This window comes from Anas platyrhynchos, chromosome 1 (genome assembly GCF_047663525.1).
Source record: "Anas platyrhynchos isolate ZD024472 breed Pekin duck chromosome 1, IASCAAS_PekinDuck_T2T, whole genome shotgun sequence".
Lineage (NCBI taxonomy): Eukaryota > Metazoa > Chordata > Aves > Anseriformes > Anatidae > Anas > Anas platyrhynchos.
Genome location: NC_092587.1, coordinates 75,228,791 through 75,243,708, shown reverse-complemented (window position 1 = coordinate 75,243,708; position 14,918 = coordinate 75,228,791). Strand labels below are relative to the sequence as shown.

The 14,918-nt window shown below is 38.5% G+C and overlaps 1 protein-coding gene across 6 annotated transcripts in view; it reads right to left on the bottom strand.

Moving 5' to 3' along the window:
• Positions 1-14,918, bottom strand: part of ITPR2 (inositol 1,4,5-trisphosphate receptor type 2) — a 275,621-nt gene that overhangs the window by 37,116 nt on the left and 223,587 nt on the right. For all 6 annotated transcript variants that reach the window (XM_072041998.1, XM_005022980.5, XM_038177656.2 and 3 more), the window contains 6 exons: positions 13,802-13,909; positions 11,096-11,288; positions 8,110-8,235; positions 5,143-5,318; positions 3,650-3,814; positions 1,251-1,446 (listed from right to left, as the gene is read on the bottom strand). In XM_072041998.1, the coding sequence (XP_071898099.1) occupies positions 1,251-1,446; positions 3,650-3,814; positions 5,143-5,318; positions 8,110-8,235; positions 11,096-11,288; positions 13,802-13,909 (964 nt within the window). The remainder of the gene's footprint in view (positions 1-1,250; positions 1,447-3,649; positions 3,815-5,142; positions 5,319-8,109; positions 8,236-11,095; positions 11,289-13,801; positions 13,910-14,918) is intronic.

The following is a 14,918-nucleotide window of genomic DNA, read 5'->3' as shown; positions in this document are numbered from 1 at the left end:
ACAAAAATCTGTTAAGAACCCAACAGAAGAAACATGAACACACAGGAACTACTGCACTGTATCAGATCAGTGCTCCAATAAATCTAGCTTCCTTTCTCCTAAAACGGCCACAATTATTTTTCGAAATGAAACTTCAGATTATAAATTCTGCCCCAAAATGAATGGTAAATCAAATATAAGCCAACATTGCCCTTTGAAGTTGATCAGTGGCAAACAGCAAGGTCTATAAAAGAAATTCGTTAAGTTCCTTTTTTCCTGTGGTTATCAAATAGCTATATGGATACATCACACTCCCCCACATCAACAAGTCTTCAACGAGCTTTGCCTCATTTGTGTGCTGTAGGTCCTGAAATAGCAAAGCTAGGAAAAGGCTGACAAACACAGAGTGCACACAATCTGGGGTGGATCCTATTGGTTGTTCTATGCTTGCATACAGGTCTGAAGAGCTCAGCATTTGGGAAAATCATACCTCTAGGAATATAATCAAAAGCTATTTTCAGGTCTTTTTATGCAGACAGCTACTTCTCTGTCCATGCTCCCAGCAGGCTGGTTGGCAGCACGTACAAAGATCTCAACCCACTAGACATACTTTTTTCTAGCAAAGTGAGTTTGTAACTCTCTGTCCATGTTGGTGAAATTTCTCATTCTAATAAATTTTAATCCTGGCTTTTTAAAAAACAGTTAAAAAACTTCCAGTGATTTTACTGAAGACAGGATTATACACTAAGAGTGGTGTTTGTGAAGAACACACTGAATTTAAGAGATACTCCAGGAAATCTCACATCAGCAGAAGCGTGGATTCTGTAATAAATTTCTGTTGGATGAAGCTTAAATAGTAATCAGATGAATACATTAACTAAACATTATAATATCACATGCCTCATGCAGTACACAGAAAATCCTAAGCACTACTTTTAAGGTGGGATGAGAACCAATAGAATCCACATTCAGTTGCTCTTCCAAATACTTAGAAAATGCAGGAATTTTTTCTTTATGTTAGCATGAGTTAGAAAATGCTAAAAGAAAATGTAATAAATCAATCGTGAGTGCTGGATTTTAGTATTTCAACAGAAAAGCCTAGTGAAAAGCAACCCTACACACGAAATTTACCCAGAGACTTAATTTAGTCTTAAGGTATATGGAGTTCTGCTTCCACAGATACAAGCACAAAATCAAAATTTCCCTAGAGCAAAGTTTGGTTAGTCAGACATAAAAGGTGTATTTTGGAAATGAATTTTAAAAAGCAGTACCTGCAACAGGGGCCCTGATTTTCAACCTGTCGACCTCCATGATAAAGTCATCCTTCAAGAAGAGGAACCCAATGATGGAAAAGAGATAAACCAGGATGAGGGCTAGCACTGCGGTGAGGATAATGGAACGACCATTCCGGGTAACGCTTTTTATCACATTTAGCAAAGTCTCCTCTCTGTACACCAGATCAAACAGCTGGGAAAAGTATAGTGTAGAGGAAAAATGAATACAGATTAATAAAAATGAATGTATATAGATACTACATAGAAACAAAATCTGAACTACTGAAACATACATCTAGCCATGTTCTGTAATCTCAGCTTCATAAACACACAATTCACATTGATTTCAGTGGGAACAGGGGATATAGGAGAGATAACGTAATACGAAACTTGAAATTTTAAGACATAGCAAAATCAAAAGCTAAAATGTATACTTATATATGAGTCTGACCCAGACACAAGGTAGTAGTTACCAACAAGAACCATTGTTTCCCCATATTCAAAACCGGTATGGATTAAAATTTAAAAAAAGCATCTCCGTACTATGGATCTACATCCACAAATTAACTTTTCATGTAATTTCTCATCTGATAAATATGCATGGGCTGCATCTCAAAAATGCAGTCATGCACACACATAATTACATGTCTGTAAGCTGTTTCTTTGAGTTCATGGGATCATTTAAAAGTCATTCATGTGAAAGGATTAGGGCCATTTCTTTTTAGGACAAGGTTAAATTCATTGCACTGTTTGTATAAAACCCCAAACTGCTCTTCTTTACCCTGTGCTGTATGTTTTCCTAGTATTTAATGTAAGAAAAGTATACATGAAGATAATACTGCTTTAAATGTCAAATGCCTCAAATAGCAATTAAGTGTGATAAGGGCTTTTCAAGAAACTATATTCAAGAAACTATAGCTTTTTTTCTCTTCCAATTCTATTGATGTGTTATAGTGCTTTGGACCTTATCTATAATATATGTATTTCCACTTCAAAACACACAGATTACAGATATAAAGTGACACACTGTGATTTATCAAAATGGTCCACAGAAGAAGGTATTAGTCACAATTCACAAGATCTGAAATCCACAACCTTGTGAAAGGATTGATAATAAAGGAAGAAAGAGGGAAGACAGTTATCATTCATCCCATACAAGACAAAGCTTAATATGAGGAACAAATGCAGGATTTTGGAACACTTTCACTACAAAGTGAACACCTGTAAATAACTTAGGAATGTGGACAATTATAACATCCATGAATCATGGACATTTGTTGATAGCCGTCACTGAAAAAAGTAAGCATTTAAAATGTTTCATAAACTACACTGCAGTTCAGAGAGCATTTTACAGTAAAGAACCCTTACTCACTGAAGGAGTAATACGATTCGATGCGCATTTTTTAAGACAGACATTAATTAGCAGGTGAGTTGCATCTATTTGAAAAGGTTCTGCAGCTAAAGCCTCAAAATATTGACTCCTCTGAAGTCTGTGCAACTTTTTGAAGGTAACTTTAATGTCAAGATATGGACCTGGAAAACGACTTCATCAGGAGCTCTGCCACAGTGAGAACTGAATGCCTAAATTTTAGAGTGCTTATCGTGCCTCTATGAGATGCTGGGAGTTCACTGCTATTTAGGAAGCTGAGAAAGATATGACAACAAGAAGGTGAACACATGTAAATGGCCACAATTTAGTCAGTCTACCTAAATGTTTCATGTTTTAGTAAAAGCAAAACAGTTAGAAAACAAGAACAGTGAAACACCTTTTATTGCTATTCAGCATGAAGGGAGCAGTTAGCTGAGTTTAGCATAATTTTATATGATTCATTTTCACTGCACCTGTATCATATTATAAAAAGGCATTCCATCTGGGTAATGGCAACAAAAGAAAATGGAAGTGGGATACATTTATAGTGATGAATCTTCCCGCTACACCAAAGGCATGCCATCTCTATTCCCTAAGTCACTCTTTTATTTATTAGGACTGCAACATGAACTGAGGAATGGGATCTTTTGGAATAGGGATGATGCACACACCAGTGGACAACTCCTGTCCCAGAGAGATTACAGTCTGTAGACACAACTGATACAAGATATAGGAACAACATACACAGAATAAATGTATGATGGAGAGGGACAGAAGAAAGAACCAGACTGTGTGATGATTTTCTGAAAAGAAACGGGCAAACTTTCAGCTCTAAAACAGATAAAACAATTTCTAACAGAAATAGGTTCTAATGAAAACAGCAGCTCCTAAGGGGCAGCAACACAACGGCATGCTAAAAATACACATGATTTGGCTTGATTGTCAGGAAGAAATTGAAGACAGCTGCATGGGTAACGGTATTTTCTATTTTTGCAAAGTTTTCCCCTCCGCAAAAGCACAGACTTACCAAGAAACTGTAGAAGAATTCATGCACACAGAGGCCCAGCATGCAGACCAGGACATATGCTACATGATAGAGAAAAGCCATGTCCATGATGACTGCTCTGTAGCCACGAGTAAAAGTTCCACGGTTTCCAACAAAGCTCACCAGAAACACTATTTTGTTGCAAAGCTGTGGGGTGTAAACAAAGGCTATGTTTACTCCATCAGAAAAAATCCTGTTCATCTTTGCTGTAGCATGCAAAAAATCTAGATAGGCTGCTTTGACTAAATGCTCAACTTTTAGATGGCTGAAGTTCAAGTAAGATAAATCCATCTCCAAGGCACGCTGGGAGTGAGTCCATGAGAGTAACTGGAAGTATATCACCCCTCCAACCCTGCACTGTCTCACTGCGTTCTGATATATCTCCACAAATTAATGAGTAAGCAGGGTGAGATTAATGCCATAAGGCATTAAAAAACAACTGGAGAGTGAATTCCTAACAATTCTGAGTTCAGACCTGAGACCATGCAACAGCAGCTATGAATGCAACTACAAGGAGAACAATAGTAACACAATAGCATGTGTATGGGGGATGGGTGAGGGTGGGGGTGCCTACCATAAAACAAAACAAAACAAAACAAAACAGAATGGCATTTTGGAAGTATGGTATTTAAGCAACGGCATCAGATATGCCATTGTTCCTAAGCATGTGAAAAGCATGTTCCTACATATGAAAAGCAGTGCTGAAGTACACATGAAAGGAACTAACCCCATGTGTTTGGTAGTCCAGGTCAAGCAATAAGGACTCAATATGTTTCTTCTTTCAAAAATTTCACATGGACAAGCACTGCTTGCTTACCTTTACCTTTGACTATGTCCCTGGGTATTTTCAAGCACGCACAATTTTCAAAGAATTGGTGGCAAACAGCCTAATAATTCGCTGCCTGGCATTAAGGTGAATTAGAGCTGTAGCAGTCAGGCAGAAATGTAAATAGATTACTTATGAGCATGACTTATATGAGTATGACTTATCTTATAAAGCTCAGTAAACATGAAAAAAAGAGACATGAATAAATTAAGAATCTGAGAAGGGCTGAGATAATTTTTAATTTTGAAAACTTTCCTCAAAAATATAGATTTAAGCTCACAGAACACCTTACAAATTTGTGTCAACTTTGCTGAGCATGTTGGTAGAGAAAATTATTCTTTTAACATGAGGAACTGTAAATTTGATTCCTTTTACTCAGCAGTATTTCTTTTAAATTTCATATTGTTTTTATTTTTAAAATATTTGCATATGAACAAAACAAAATCCCATTTTTTTCAGTTTTTCAGTTTGCTGATACTGCTCTTTCAGGACGACTGGATTTTTTTTTTATATATATATATTTTTTTTGCTCAGCCCGTGAACCTGAAAAGGAAGTTCTTCGCACAGTTCTAACCAAGGGATTTTTTAATAGAAAACCCTTAATATCTCTGCTTCTGCTGAAAATTCTGCTTGCTTTTTAAGTACTTACATTAGCAGCACCAAGAAGTATCAAGGTAGGACCAAGCCCAATAGTATATATAGACCTGAGAATAACAGACACCAAAAAGGGTCGAATGCCAACAGGCTTGGAGATGAAAAACAGCATTGCTGTACAAAGTGCCACTGCAATCCAAAGGAGGACTGAAAACAACGGAGAAAGTGTGCCTGTATGGAGGAGAAAGGGAAAGTTGAGAGAGGCATCTTTGGAGACTCTTTTTTTTTTTTTTTTTTTTAAACCAAGAAACAGATCCAAAAGATCAATTCCTTTGCCAATATAGCTAACAAAAAGCATGACTCATGCATCACAACTGCTGACCACAACTTGCCCTAATTGCAGCAAGAACTATTATTATCATAGTATTGTTGATTTGCACAGGTAATAATAAGAGCAGCTAATGAAATTTCCATTAAAATCCAAGGAGTGCTCAGAGATGAAACAGTTTACCCTTCTCCTGGAGCAAGGCACTAATCAGCTCCCTTCTGCAGGGATCATTAGGACTCCTTCGGTCTAATTCCATGATTGCTCAGCTACAGAAATAGCTGACTCTTGGGGTAGCGCAGCAAGTGGCATGATGCTGCAGCATCACATTTCCAATCTAAAGAGCACCAAAGCATCCTGCTTTTAGAAAAGCGGCTTTCTTCTGAAGGGCTGCAGGCATTCAGCGGGAGGCAGCCTCCGCCTCTGCACGAGAGCAAGACACTTGCCGCAGTGGGAGGCAGCCACGGGGAGTTGGGCATGAGAAGGCAGCATCTGCATTGCCAGGAGCTGCTGAATAGCTAAGCCTTGCTCCTGGGGAGGTGGCGGGTCCCTGCTCTTGCTGAGCTCCCACAGGCATGTGAGCTGCTGCCTTCAGAGTCAGTCTGTGCAAGAAGCTGGCTCCAGGCTCTCCCCGAGTTTTGAGTAATGTCCCTGCTTTCCTTCTCTCCTCTGCTTAAAGCCCTGGAAACACACCATGCTGCTCTGATGTATAAAGCACATTCAGATCTCAGGTCACTGTCATACTCGTACACTGACTCCTATTGTTATCCGATGAACTGAAAGGTCAGTGACAAGGGAGAATGGAATAGGAAATTTAGCTAGGCTCACAATAGGAATAACATCTATCTGTTTGGCAAGAGATATACAGCTAAACAGCCTCAGTGAGATTAGAAAACAACGAGGTGAAGCCCTATTCTCAAAATTCAGATGGCATCCAAACTTTTCCAAAGTTCGGGAGTGTTTATACCCTTGGCAAGAAGTTCAAGGTCAGCTCTGCTGGGTAGTTTCTTTGCCAACAAGATCTGGAAACTTTTAATGGATCCTAAAAAATAGCTTCAAATTGGAGTTGAAAGGTAAGACCAAAGCACTCAGTGTTTCTTTAACAAATCATTTTTTCTTCTTCTCTACTGCAAGTCAAACAATTTCATATCATGTAACATGAGCAGATATGCATGAAGCAAAGAGACCTCATCTGGAGGGTAATTTTGCTTACGCCATATGATATAAGAACTGCAGAAATCTACTAAAAGGCAGCATTCTTGGGATGATTAGATCAGTCCAGGCACCTCAAACATGTGAGCATGGCTGGATTTACACAAGGTGAAGGGAAAAAATGTGAGACAAACTCCAGCTCTGAGATCAGTTTTTGGAGGCTGGAAGTAAGGAGTCTGCCTCATGACCATGCTAATCCCCTATGGCCACACTTATTGTTTATTGTTCAGCAGTCTCTTTTACTGCTACAGGCACTAGAAATTGGAATCCTGAAACACACTATCACTGAAATCACTGGAGTACTGGGGCCACTTAAACTAATACTACATAAATCTGCAGTTCCAAGTATTAATACCTATAGACTGCAGACCAGAGGATTTCCGTGAGTATAGATTAACTAAAAATTTAGTAGCTTAAAAGGTTTATTATTAACTCTTTGTTTATTCTTTCACCCTGCATAGGCTCTGACGTGTGTACCCTGAGCAGCTCTTCAGTTCACAAGCAGAAAAGCACTATGTACTTCCTATTTCCACAACAGAGCCCTGCAAACTGCTACACAAGGCTATGGAGATGCCTGTGCTGTGACCTGCAGAAACTGCCCCACAGGGTGAAAGGGCAATGTGGTCTCCATGCCAATATACTTTAATCTGCTGCTTTTCTGTTTAGCCAGCCAACAGGAATGTTTGATGGTGCCAATTCTGGTGTTTGTGAAAAGTACATGTATCTACTAGAAGCTGGACTGCTTCCACCAGCACTGTTCTCATGCCATCAGACAGAGGTGACTTTCAGTCACATTACTGACTGGACTGGATAGAAATCAAAGACCCAGAGATGAATGGCTCTACTCCCATTACCAGTCTTCTTTATCCCAATTAAGCTTGTTTTCGATCCAAAGAGGCCTCCTGCTAGTCTGCTGCATTTATTTAATGAAATTTATTATTCATTATATTTCCTACGACGTGATGAAACAGAGACAGAATCGCATATTTTTATATAACACATTTGTCCCCTGCAATAGTTGCTCTTCTACCCCAATAAAATAGTCGAAACCCCATGAAAAAGTTTTTATATCATTATATTCTACACATTTTAAGACTGCAAGTCATTCAAATTGGTCAGTTTTAAGGAATCTCAGTCCCTCTGCTGCAATGAACCCTTCTTCAGCTCAGCAGCTGTAACTGAACGTGTGCAATAGTACATCACCATATGGTAATAAAATATATTAAAAAAAAAAAAAAGAATTAGCTAACTAATCTTCAGCTTGGCTGCTATGTTCTGTCCATTTTACTTCACATTGCACAGGACATGTGATGCACTGAAGATCAGCTACAACATCTCAGACAACATCTGGTGTCTACTCAGAAGACACTAAATGGTTGCTGCAGATATGCTGCATACCTGAAGATGCAGTTATACATAACTGTCTTACCTTAGAATGGAAAGCATCTAAAATTAAAAGGAAAAATGAAACCAAACTCAACTTGCCTTCATCTCCATCATCTCCAAAGGGATAAAACAGAGCAACTGCTAAATTGATGAATACAGCAAGGTTGAAGGAAATGCTCCCCCAGAGAGAGATGTGTCTAGAGAACCAAAACAGGGGTGGATTATCTAGAAAGGGGAGAAAAGCAGCAATCAGTGAAAAGTAAGCAGGCATTAACTCCATCAGTAATGGCCTCAAGGGAATTCAATAGTATTTAACGAAGAAAACTGATTTATACAAAATAAAGACGCAGACCTTTAAAATTAACTAAAACAGACAAATAACAAACATAGGTTTGCCATAAAACACAGTTTCAAGCAGTTTTTCATCCAAGGATCCCAATACAGTTTATTATACATGACAGTTGTGCTTCAGCTGAGGTTTTAGGATTGGATCTTGTGTGAAGTCTTCTCATCTGCCTCTGAAACTGTAGCCTCTGTGCAGGGAGACACGAAGTCAAACAAACAACTAGGTTTAAAGGCACACTGCATGAGAGGCATACAGAAGACTCAGAGCAGGTCATCCAGCTGACCCATTTGGACCAAAAATGCTGATGATATTATTCAAAGAAAATGGAATACGCAAGGCTTCAGAACTACAGCATTTTCCCCACCTCTATCAAACTAAAAACATCTCAATCTGTTTTTGGAGAACAGATAAAATTCAGTCTGACTGGGTTTGGTTCTGCAAAAGCTAACTATTTCCTGTATGATCCTCAGACATCCAAAACTAACTGCTGAACAACAGCTCTGTGCTGTTATAATTACTCCAGGCTGTAAAAGGACTCCAGTTAAGCCAGGACCTCCATATATGAAGTGCTGTATAAAGACACAGAAGCAGTCTATATCCCAAAGAACTTATAACCTAGTTAGAAATGACTAAAAAGGGAAGTAGGACAAAACAGGGTTAAGATTTTGTGTCCAGAGTCATGTAATTGATTCAGCAAAAAGCCTAGGAACATCATCAGAGGGTACTAAGACCCAGGCAAGCACTTCATATATGCGACTGTACTATCAGATGTTTAAATGAACATTTAAAACAAGCCTCTATGTGTAATGGTGTGAGAAACCCCCCAGCCAGAGAAGTTTAGCTATTTGAAGATGATGCATTCCTATTAATTAGATTTTAAAGTACTGAGAGTCTTCTGCAAGCCTTAAGAGAATGTTCTTGACTTGCCTGTACCCAGCTAATTTTTAATATAGACTCCTTCAACTGAATATAACTGTCTCAGGATTTAGTCTAAATAAACTTTAATTGTGATTAGGTGACTATTCAGATTTCATTGTGATAACCTCATGCTGTTGACTGCTGGGATTTAAGCACTTGGAGCCACTGCAAATGACATCTGTCAATTTAAGCAATACAGACTGCATGCTAACAGACACTTGGCTAAAGAATGAACCAAGCCTAAACTTACATTATCTTTTCAAAGAAAAATCATGGAGACTTATGGACCATTCCACTGATGAAAGAAATTGGGGAATTTCTGTTCTGAATAAAAATAAACCAATTTTCCTTGCTTACAGCATTAGGCAGGTCTGGTCTATGTAGGTGTAGGGTTGGGCTGTTTTATGTGTGTTTCTTAAGCAAGAAAAACAGATATGCTTTTGTTAATAGAGTAATTTTTCTACAATATAGTGACTTTTATTCCCAAATAGACTGTGCAGTTAGGGAGTTAGTCTGAAATCATTTATTTTACAACTTCTACTCTGGTCGGTTTGTCAGTACAGACAAGTTTTTCACAGTGCCACCAAGGAAAGTGGACCTGAGCCAACAGGATTCATACTGAAAATTTACAACTGCCTCTGAAAATTGCCCAGGAATTGACATTTAAAAACCCATCCAACATTCCTGTTTCCATAACATTACGGATGCTGCACTAAACCATATTGCTTTAACTATCCAAACTCCCTGCTAATCCGACCATAGATCCTATTCTTCTCTTCCTTCCTAATCAATTGCATAATGCTGCTGTGAGCTGTTAAACAGCTGATGTCTGCCATCCCAGCAGTATCTGCATTTTAGCAGTGAACAAAATGATACACTCTCATGTACTTCTATATACATACATATATAATATACACGTCTTCTTTATCTCTCAAGGATACTGTAGATGCTTAATTAGTTCATAGCCTTGATTCTCTGCTTCAAATGCAAAGGGAACAGTTGACAGTTGCTAAGCTGGCAGGAGCTTACCATCCCCAGGACATGAGCAGCAGTGGCAGCCCCATTCCTGTTGAGGCCAGCAACCGTAATGCCCACCAGTGAACTGAACAAGAAATTCACAGTACCTGGCTTAGTTTCCCTGCACCTCCTGTTCAGGTCCCTGCTTTGATCTCTCTCCCATGATCTCAACTGTGCCTGCCAGATCTGCAAGTTGCAAGTAGCTTTAGAAAGTACATATGCCTCTCCCACTACCACAGGACATATACCAGAATGGGCTCACAGATGGGGATGTACTGCAGCCTAGTCAAGCAAGGCTGATGTGAACTGGCAAAGGGAACGGACTCCATGGGAGTCATGCAGATTTAAAGCAGCTGAGGTTCTGGTGAGAGACATTTTTAAGTGACTGACATTTACAATTTTTTTAATGGTCTTTTAGGAATCTGCAAACCTCAAATATGCAGCTACACATGTTTTTGTTAAATATTAGGGGTCTTGGCTTAATTAGGTGCAACCCTATTGAGTTTAGTGGAGCTACGCCCAGTTCATCCATCTCTTAATTTAGCTTTTGGAGTCCAGAACATCATCTTGAACACATTGTTTATATTAGTAACTACTCCATATTATGCCTCTTCTATGGTGGCATGCAAGTGTCTCAGATGACCTACACTATGCTGACCCTACACACACAAGTCCTGAGCAGTTTTGCTTGTTGCAATGTCACAGTGAACAGTGAAAAGAGTTTCATTAAAACTGAAAATATTTGAAGGCTTAAAAGCAAGGTTTTGGCATAATTAAGCTATTTTTTGAATTTGTTATACTTACTCCTAATTTTCTTTTGCCATTTCATCTCGTTGTACAGATCCTCTGCCTGTTGGAAGAAGTCATTGACTTTGCTTCCTTGTTCATCTCTCTCTGTTGTATTGAACACCCGACTTTTGGACTCCCGTGTAAGGAATTCACAAATATTAGGGACAGGAAAGACAATCTGTTCCATTGTTCTATCATGACGAACAATCTATAAATAAAATGCACATTATTTTTTTTTCAAGATCAGTGACTTTCCAACCATTCTGTTATATCTGTTCTTGCTCACAGCTCCCTTATTATTTATAAATTAATGCATAAATTATTGGAATGTTACAAAGAAACTGAACCAATTAATCCTAAAACATAAAGTGAAACCACAGTTCTATCTCCAAAAGCCTGCATGAAAATAAAGTGGCAAAAATATGGCTCAACTGAAACCTAGGTCCAAACTTACCCCAAATATAAAAAAAAAGTTCCAATTCAGAATGCTTCAATTTTGCAATGGATTGAAATGAGTCTCTGCCACTAAACAGTGCTGAAGCTCAGGGGCTTTCTGATTGATTATAGCATTCTTTCCTCACCTTGAATTTATTTCTATGATGACAGAAGTTGTGAAGGTGAACATGCAAAAATAGCACCCTGTTACTCAGATAGAACCCATATCTTATCTGTCTTTCTCTGCTTACTTGGCAAAAAAACAAGGTTTTGCATTGTTTATATTTCAGAGCCTACTGAGTTACTGCTAAGCGAGATAGATTTTACTCCATTTCACTACACTGTCATCAAAATTGCTTTCTCATTCTGATCATGGAGTCTGCATTATTAATAATGGAGAAATGGGTAGAAAACTCATTTTTACTCCTAAACACATGTTCCTGTACAGGCAGCAGTAGAGAAAAACAAACAAACAAACAAACAAAAACCAAACAACCACAGACTATTTGACTTTCAAATAAAACAAATGAGATACCCTAATATCAGGGAGCTATATCTAAAATGCTGAACAGGTCTAAAATTGCTTTCAGTAAAAGAACAGCAAACATTCATTTGATTTAGGAGCAAAGCTGGGATGAGTTTCACTTTTCCAGTCACAGTCCTGCATTTAAGAACCTTCCTTTCTCTCCTATAATTCATATTAATTATGTGAACATACTAAAAATCAAACCCATCTTAAGCCATTTTTACATATAACATATTCAAGCACATTTGCATTAGAAATGAAGGATAATTACACGTCTGCCCAAGGACATGTGCATTATGTGAAATTGAACAGGCTATTTTGAAGCTTCTTAAGTAAGCAGTTGCTTCTCAAGCCAGCAGATGTGCATTGGGACTGTGTGGCAAGTGAAGGACCCTGACAGAACATCAGTTCAGTCAAGGACTCAAATGAAGAAGTATGCTGCATGTGCTGCTATGCAGAATGGTATTCAAAAAGCCTTCCAGACAACAGAGGCCCATAAAATGGACCCCACCATATCTGCTGAAGAAACAGGCTTTGTTGGATTTAACAGCCATGACATTGCATGAGGTTTTAGAAACTACTCTTGGAACAAGCTATTGGCCATGTAGAAGCAGACCACAGTGCTTGTTTTGATACCTAAATTTGCAGTCTACTCAGACAACTTACTCAGCTGATACTTGCTAAGAGATAACTTAAGAACATCCATAGTGTTAAAATATGTTAAAAGGAGCACTTAGCTGCTGTCTGGAAACCACAACAGCCATGGAGCTTCCATCTGTCTTGTGGTGATACAATGTGAGCATTATCAGGCAAAAAAGGATGTTAGCTAGCACAGAGAAGGACCCCAGCAGCAGCCTGTCTTGACAGCAGCCAGGACAAAATGGACTTGAGGTGCTCGCATCAGACCACTCCCTGTACATGCAAGCTCAGGTCCAAACTAGACAGAGCCTGGGAGTCCACTGAAGCTAAAATTATTGGCTCAGATTCAGGCTGGTCCTGTGTGAAAACACACTGTACAGTTCTCATATTTAGCCAATTTTGGACTTGATAAAGGATGTCCAAGAAATATGTCACTTCTTCCTTCAGTCCATGGAAACAGACATCTTTGTACCAGAGACATTTTTCTCTTTATGAAGGCACTAAGGGCTAGAGATCCTTCAATGCCCAACTCACATCTTGATGCTTATAACCCCATGAAACCTGTAAGAACACAGGAACTGGTACAAGAGTTGAGAACCTAAATACCTCTGTGGTTCTTGATCTAAATCCAATCCATGGCAGCGGTAAAGCTTAAAATAGAGAAAAGAACAAATGAACAGGCTAAGCCTTGCTCTTTCAAACAATAGCCATACTGAATGTCTACATCACTTCAAAACCTCTTTGTACTGCAGCCAAACTTTTAATTTGATCAGTAAGCATCACTGGTTTTGAAACTCATGATTATTTATTTGAGTGATGCACCACACAAGATTACTCTTGACTTCATGACACAGCTACTATCCACAGTCATTATTTCCCTAACAAAACATGGTTGATAAAACAAAAGAAAGCTACTGTAAAATGATTATTTGGAGCCACTTTTAACATAGGTGCATTACTTTTTCTCCAACAGCCAAAATCATATCACTCAACTTTCTCTTCTCATAAATAATCTACACATTTGAATAAGCTTTGCTGTTCCGAAGTCTAAAAAAGGTGACATGCCCTGCACAAAATGCAAATTTGTCTCATACTCAATCTTCTAGTGAGCAATTCTTTACCTCTATCTGTGCCGTATGATTGGCATAATGGCTCAAGGCTTCATCTCCTTCATCTGGATCTGACCCTGGCTTCAGCATCTGTTGCAATGTTTTATTGTGACGAGCCAACTAGAAAGAGAAAAAAAAATCGGATTTATATCCTGCTGCTTTGTTTTCAGCTTTATCATCTCCACTTAACTAACACAAATCCTCTCCTCTTCCCCCCCCCCCATATACTTACATGCTGAACTCAGTGGGGCTCCTTCCACAGATAACAACAAAAATGTAATTACTTGAGAACAATAGGAATAATTTAGTCTTAAAAAGTCAGCAGCAAGTCTTTGGCTGAGATTTATGGATGGCAGCTTAGCTGGCAGCCTGGATGGTATTTGGACGTTTTTTGACAGATACCAAAAAATTAGACTGAATGCTTCTTTTCACTTGAGTTTTGACATAAAATTTGCATACTTCTGACTAGTAATTACACTTACAATTAAATTTACTCTGTGATTTCAAGTGGCTAAACTGTTCTTCACCATGTTGTAACATGGAATTTCAGGGCTGCCAAGGTAACATAGGTAACTATTTCAGAAGCAGCTGGACTACAATGGCAGGTAAATACATTTTTAGTGTACAGATTATATACACAGCATGTGTGTGCATGCACATAAATACTAACTCCTCCTACAAACTTATACTAATTATATGCTTTGCATGATTCATAGAATGCATCAGATCTTGTTGAATTGTAAATATTTAAAATGCTTGATAACTTCACAAAGGTTAATACTGATAGTGTCAGCAAATGCATTCATGATTTCTCTTAGGTCAATGAAAACCAAAAGACTTGATTAGAAAGGCATGAAGAAATGCCACTAAACATGTAGTTTTCCCTACATAATAGAGAGTGGTTTTCATCCAAAAACTCTGAGGTGTTTCATCCAGGAAGGTGATACAAGTTTTGCAATTTTAAGGTGGGGGAAACTGAGGCAGAAAAAGGAAAGGCTATCTTACAGTCACTATCCAGGTCTTAACCATTACACAGACATTACCACAACAGGCTAGACACAAACAATTACAAATGACTGCAGGAACCAGATTTTTAACTGCTGAACACCACAAGGGGGTTAGAGTTGTA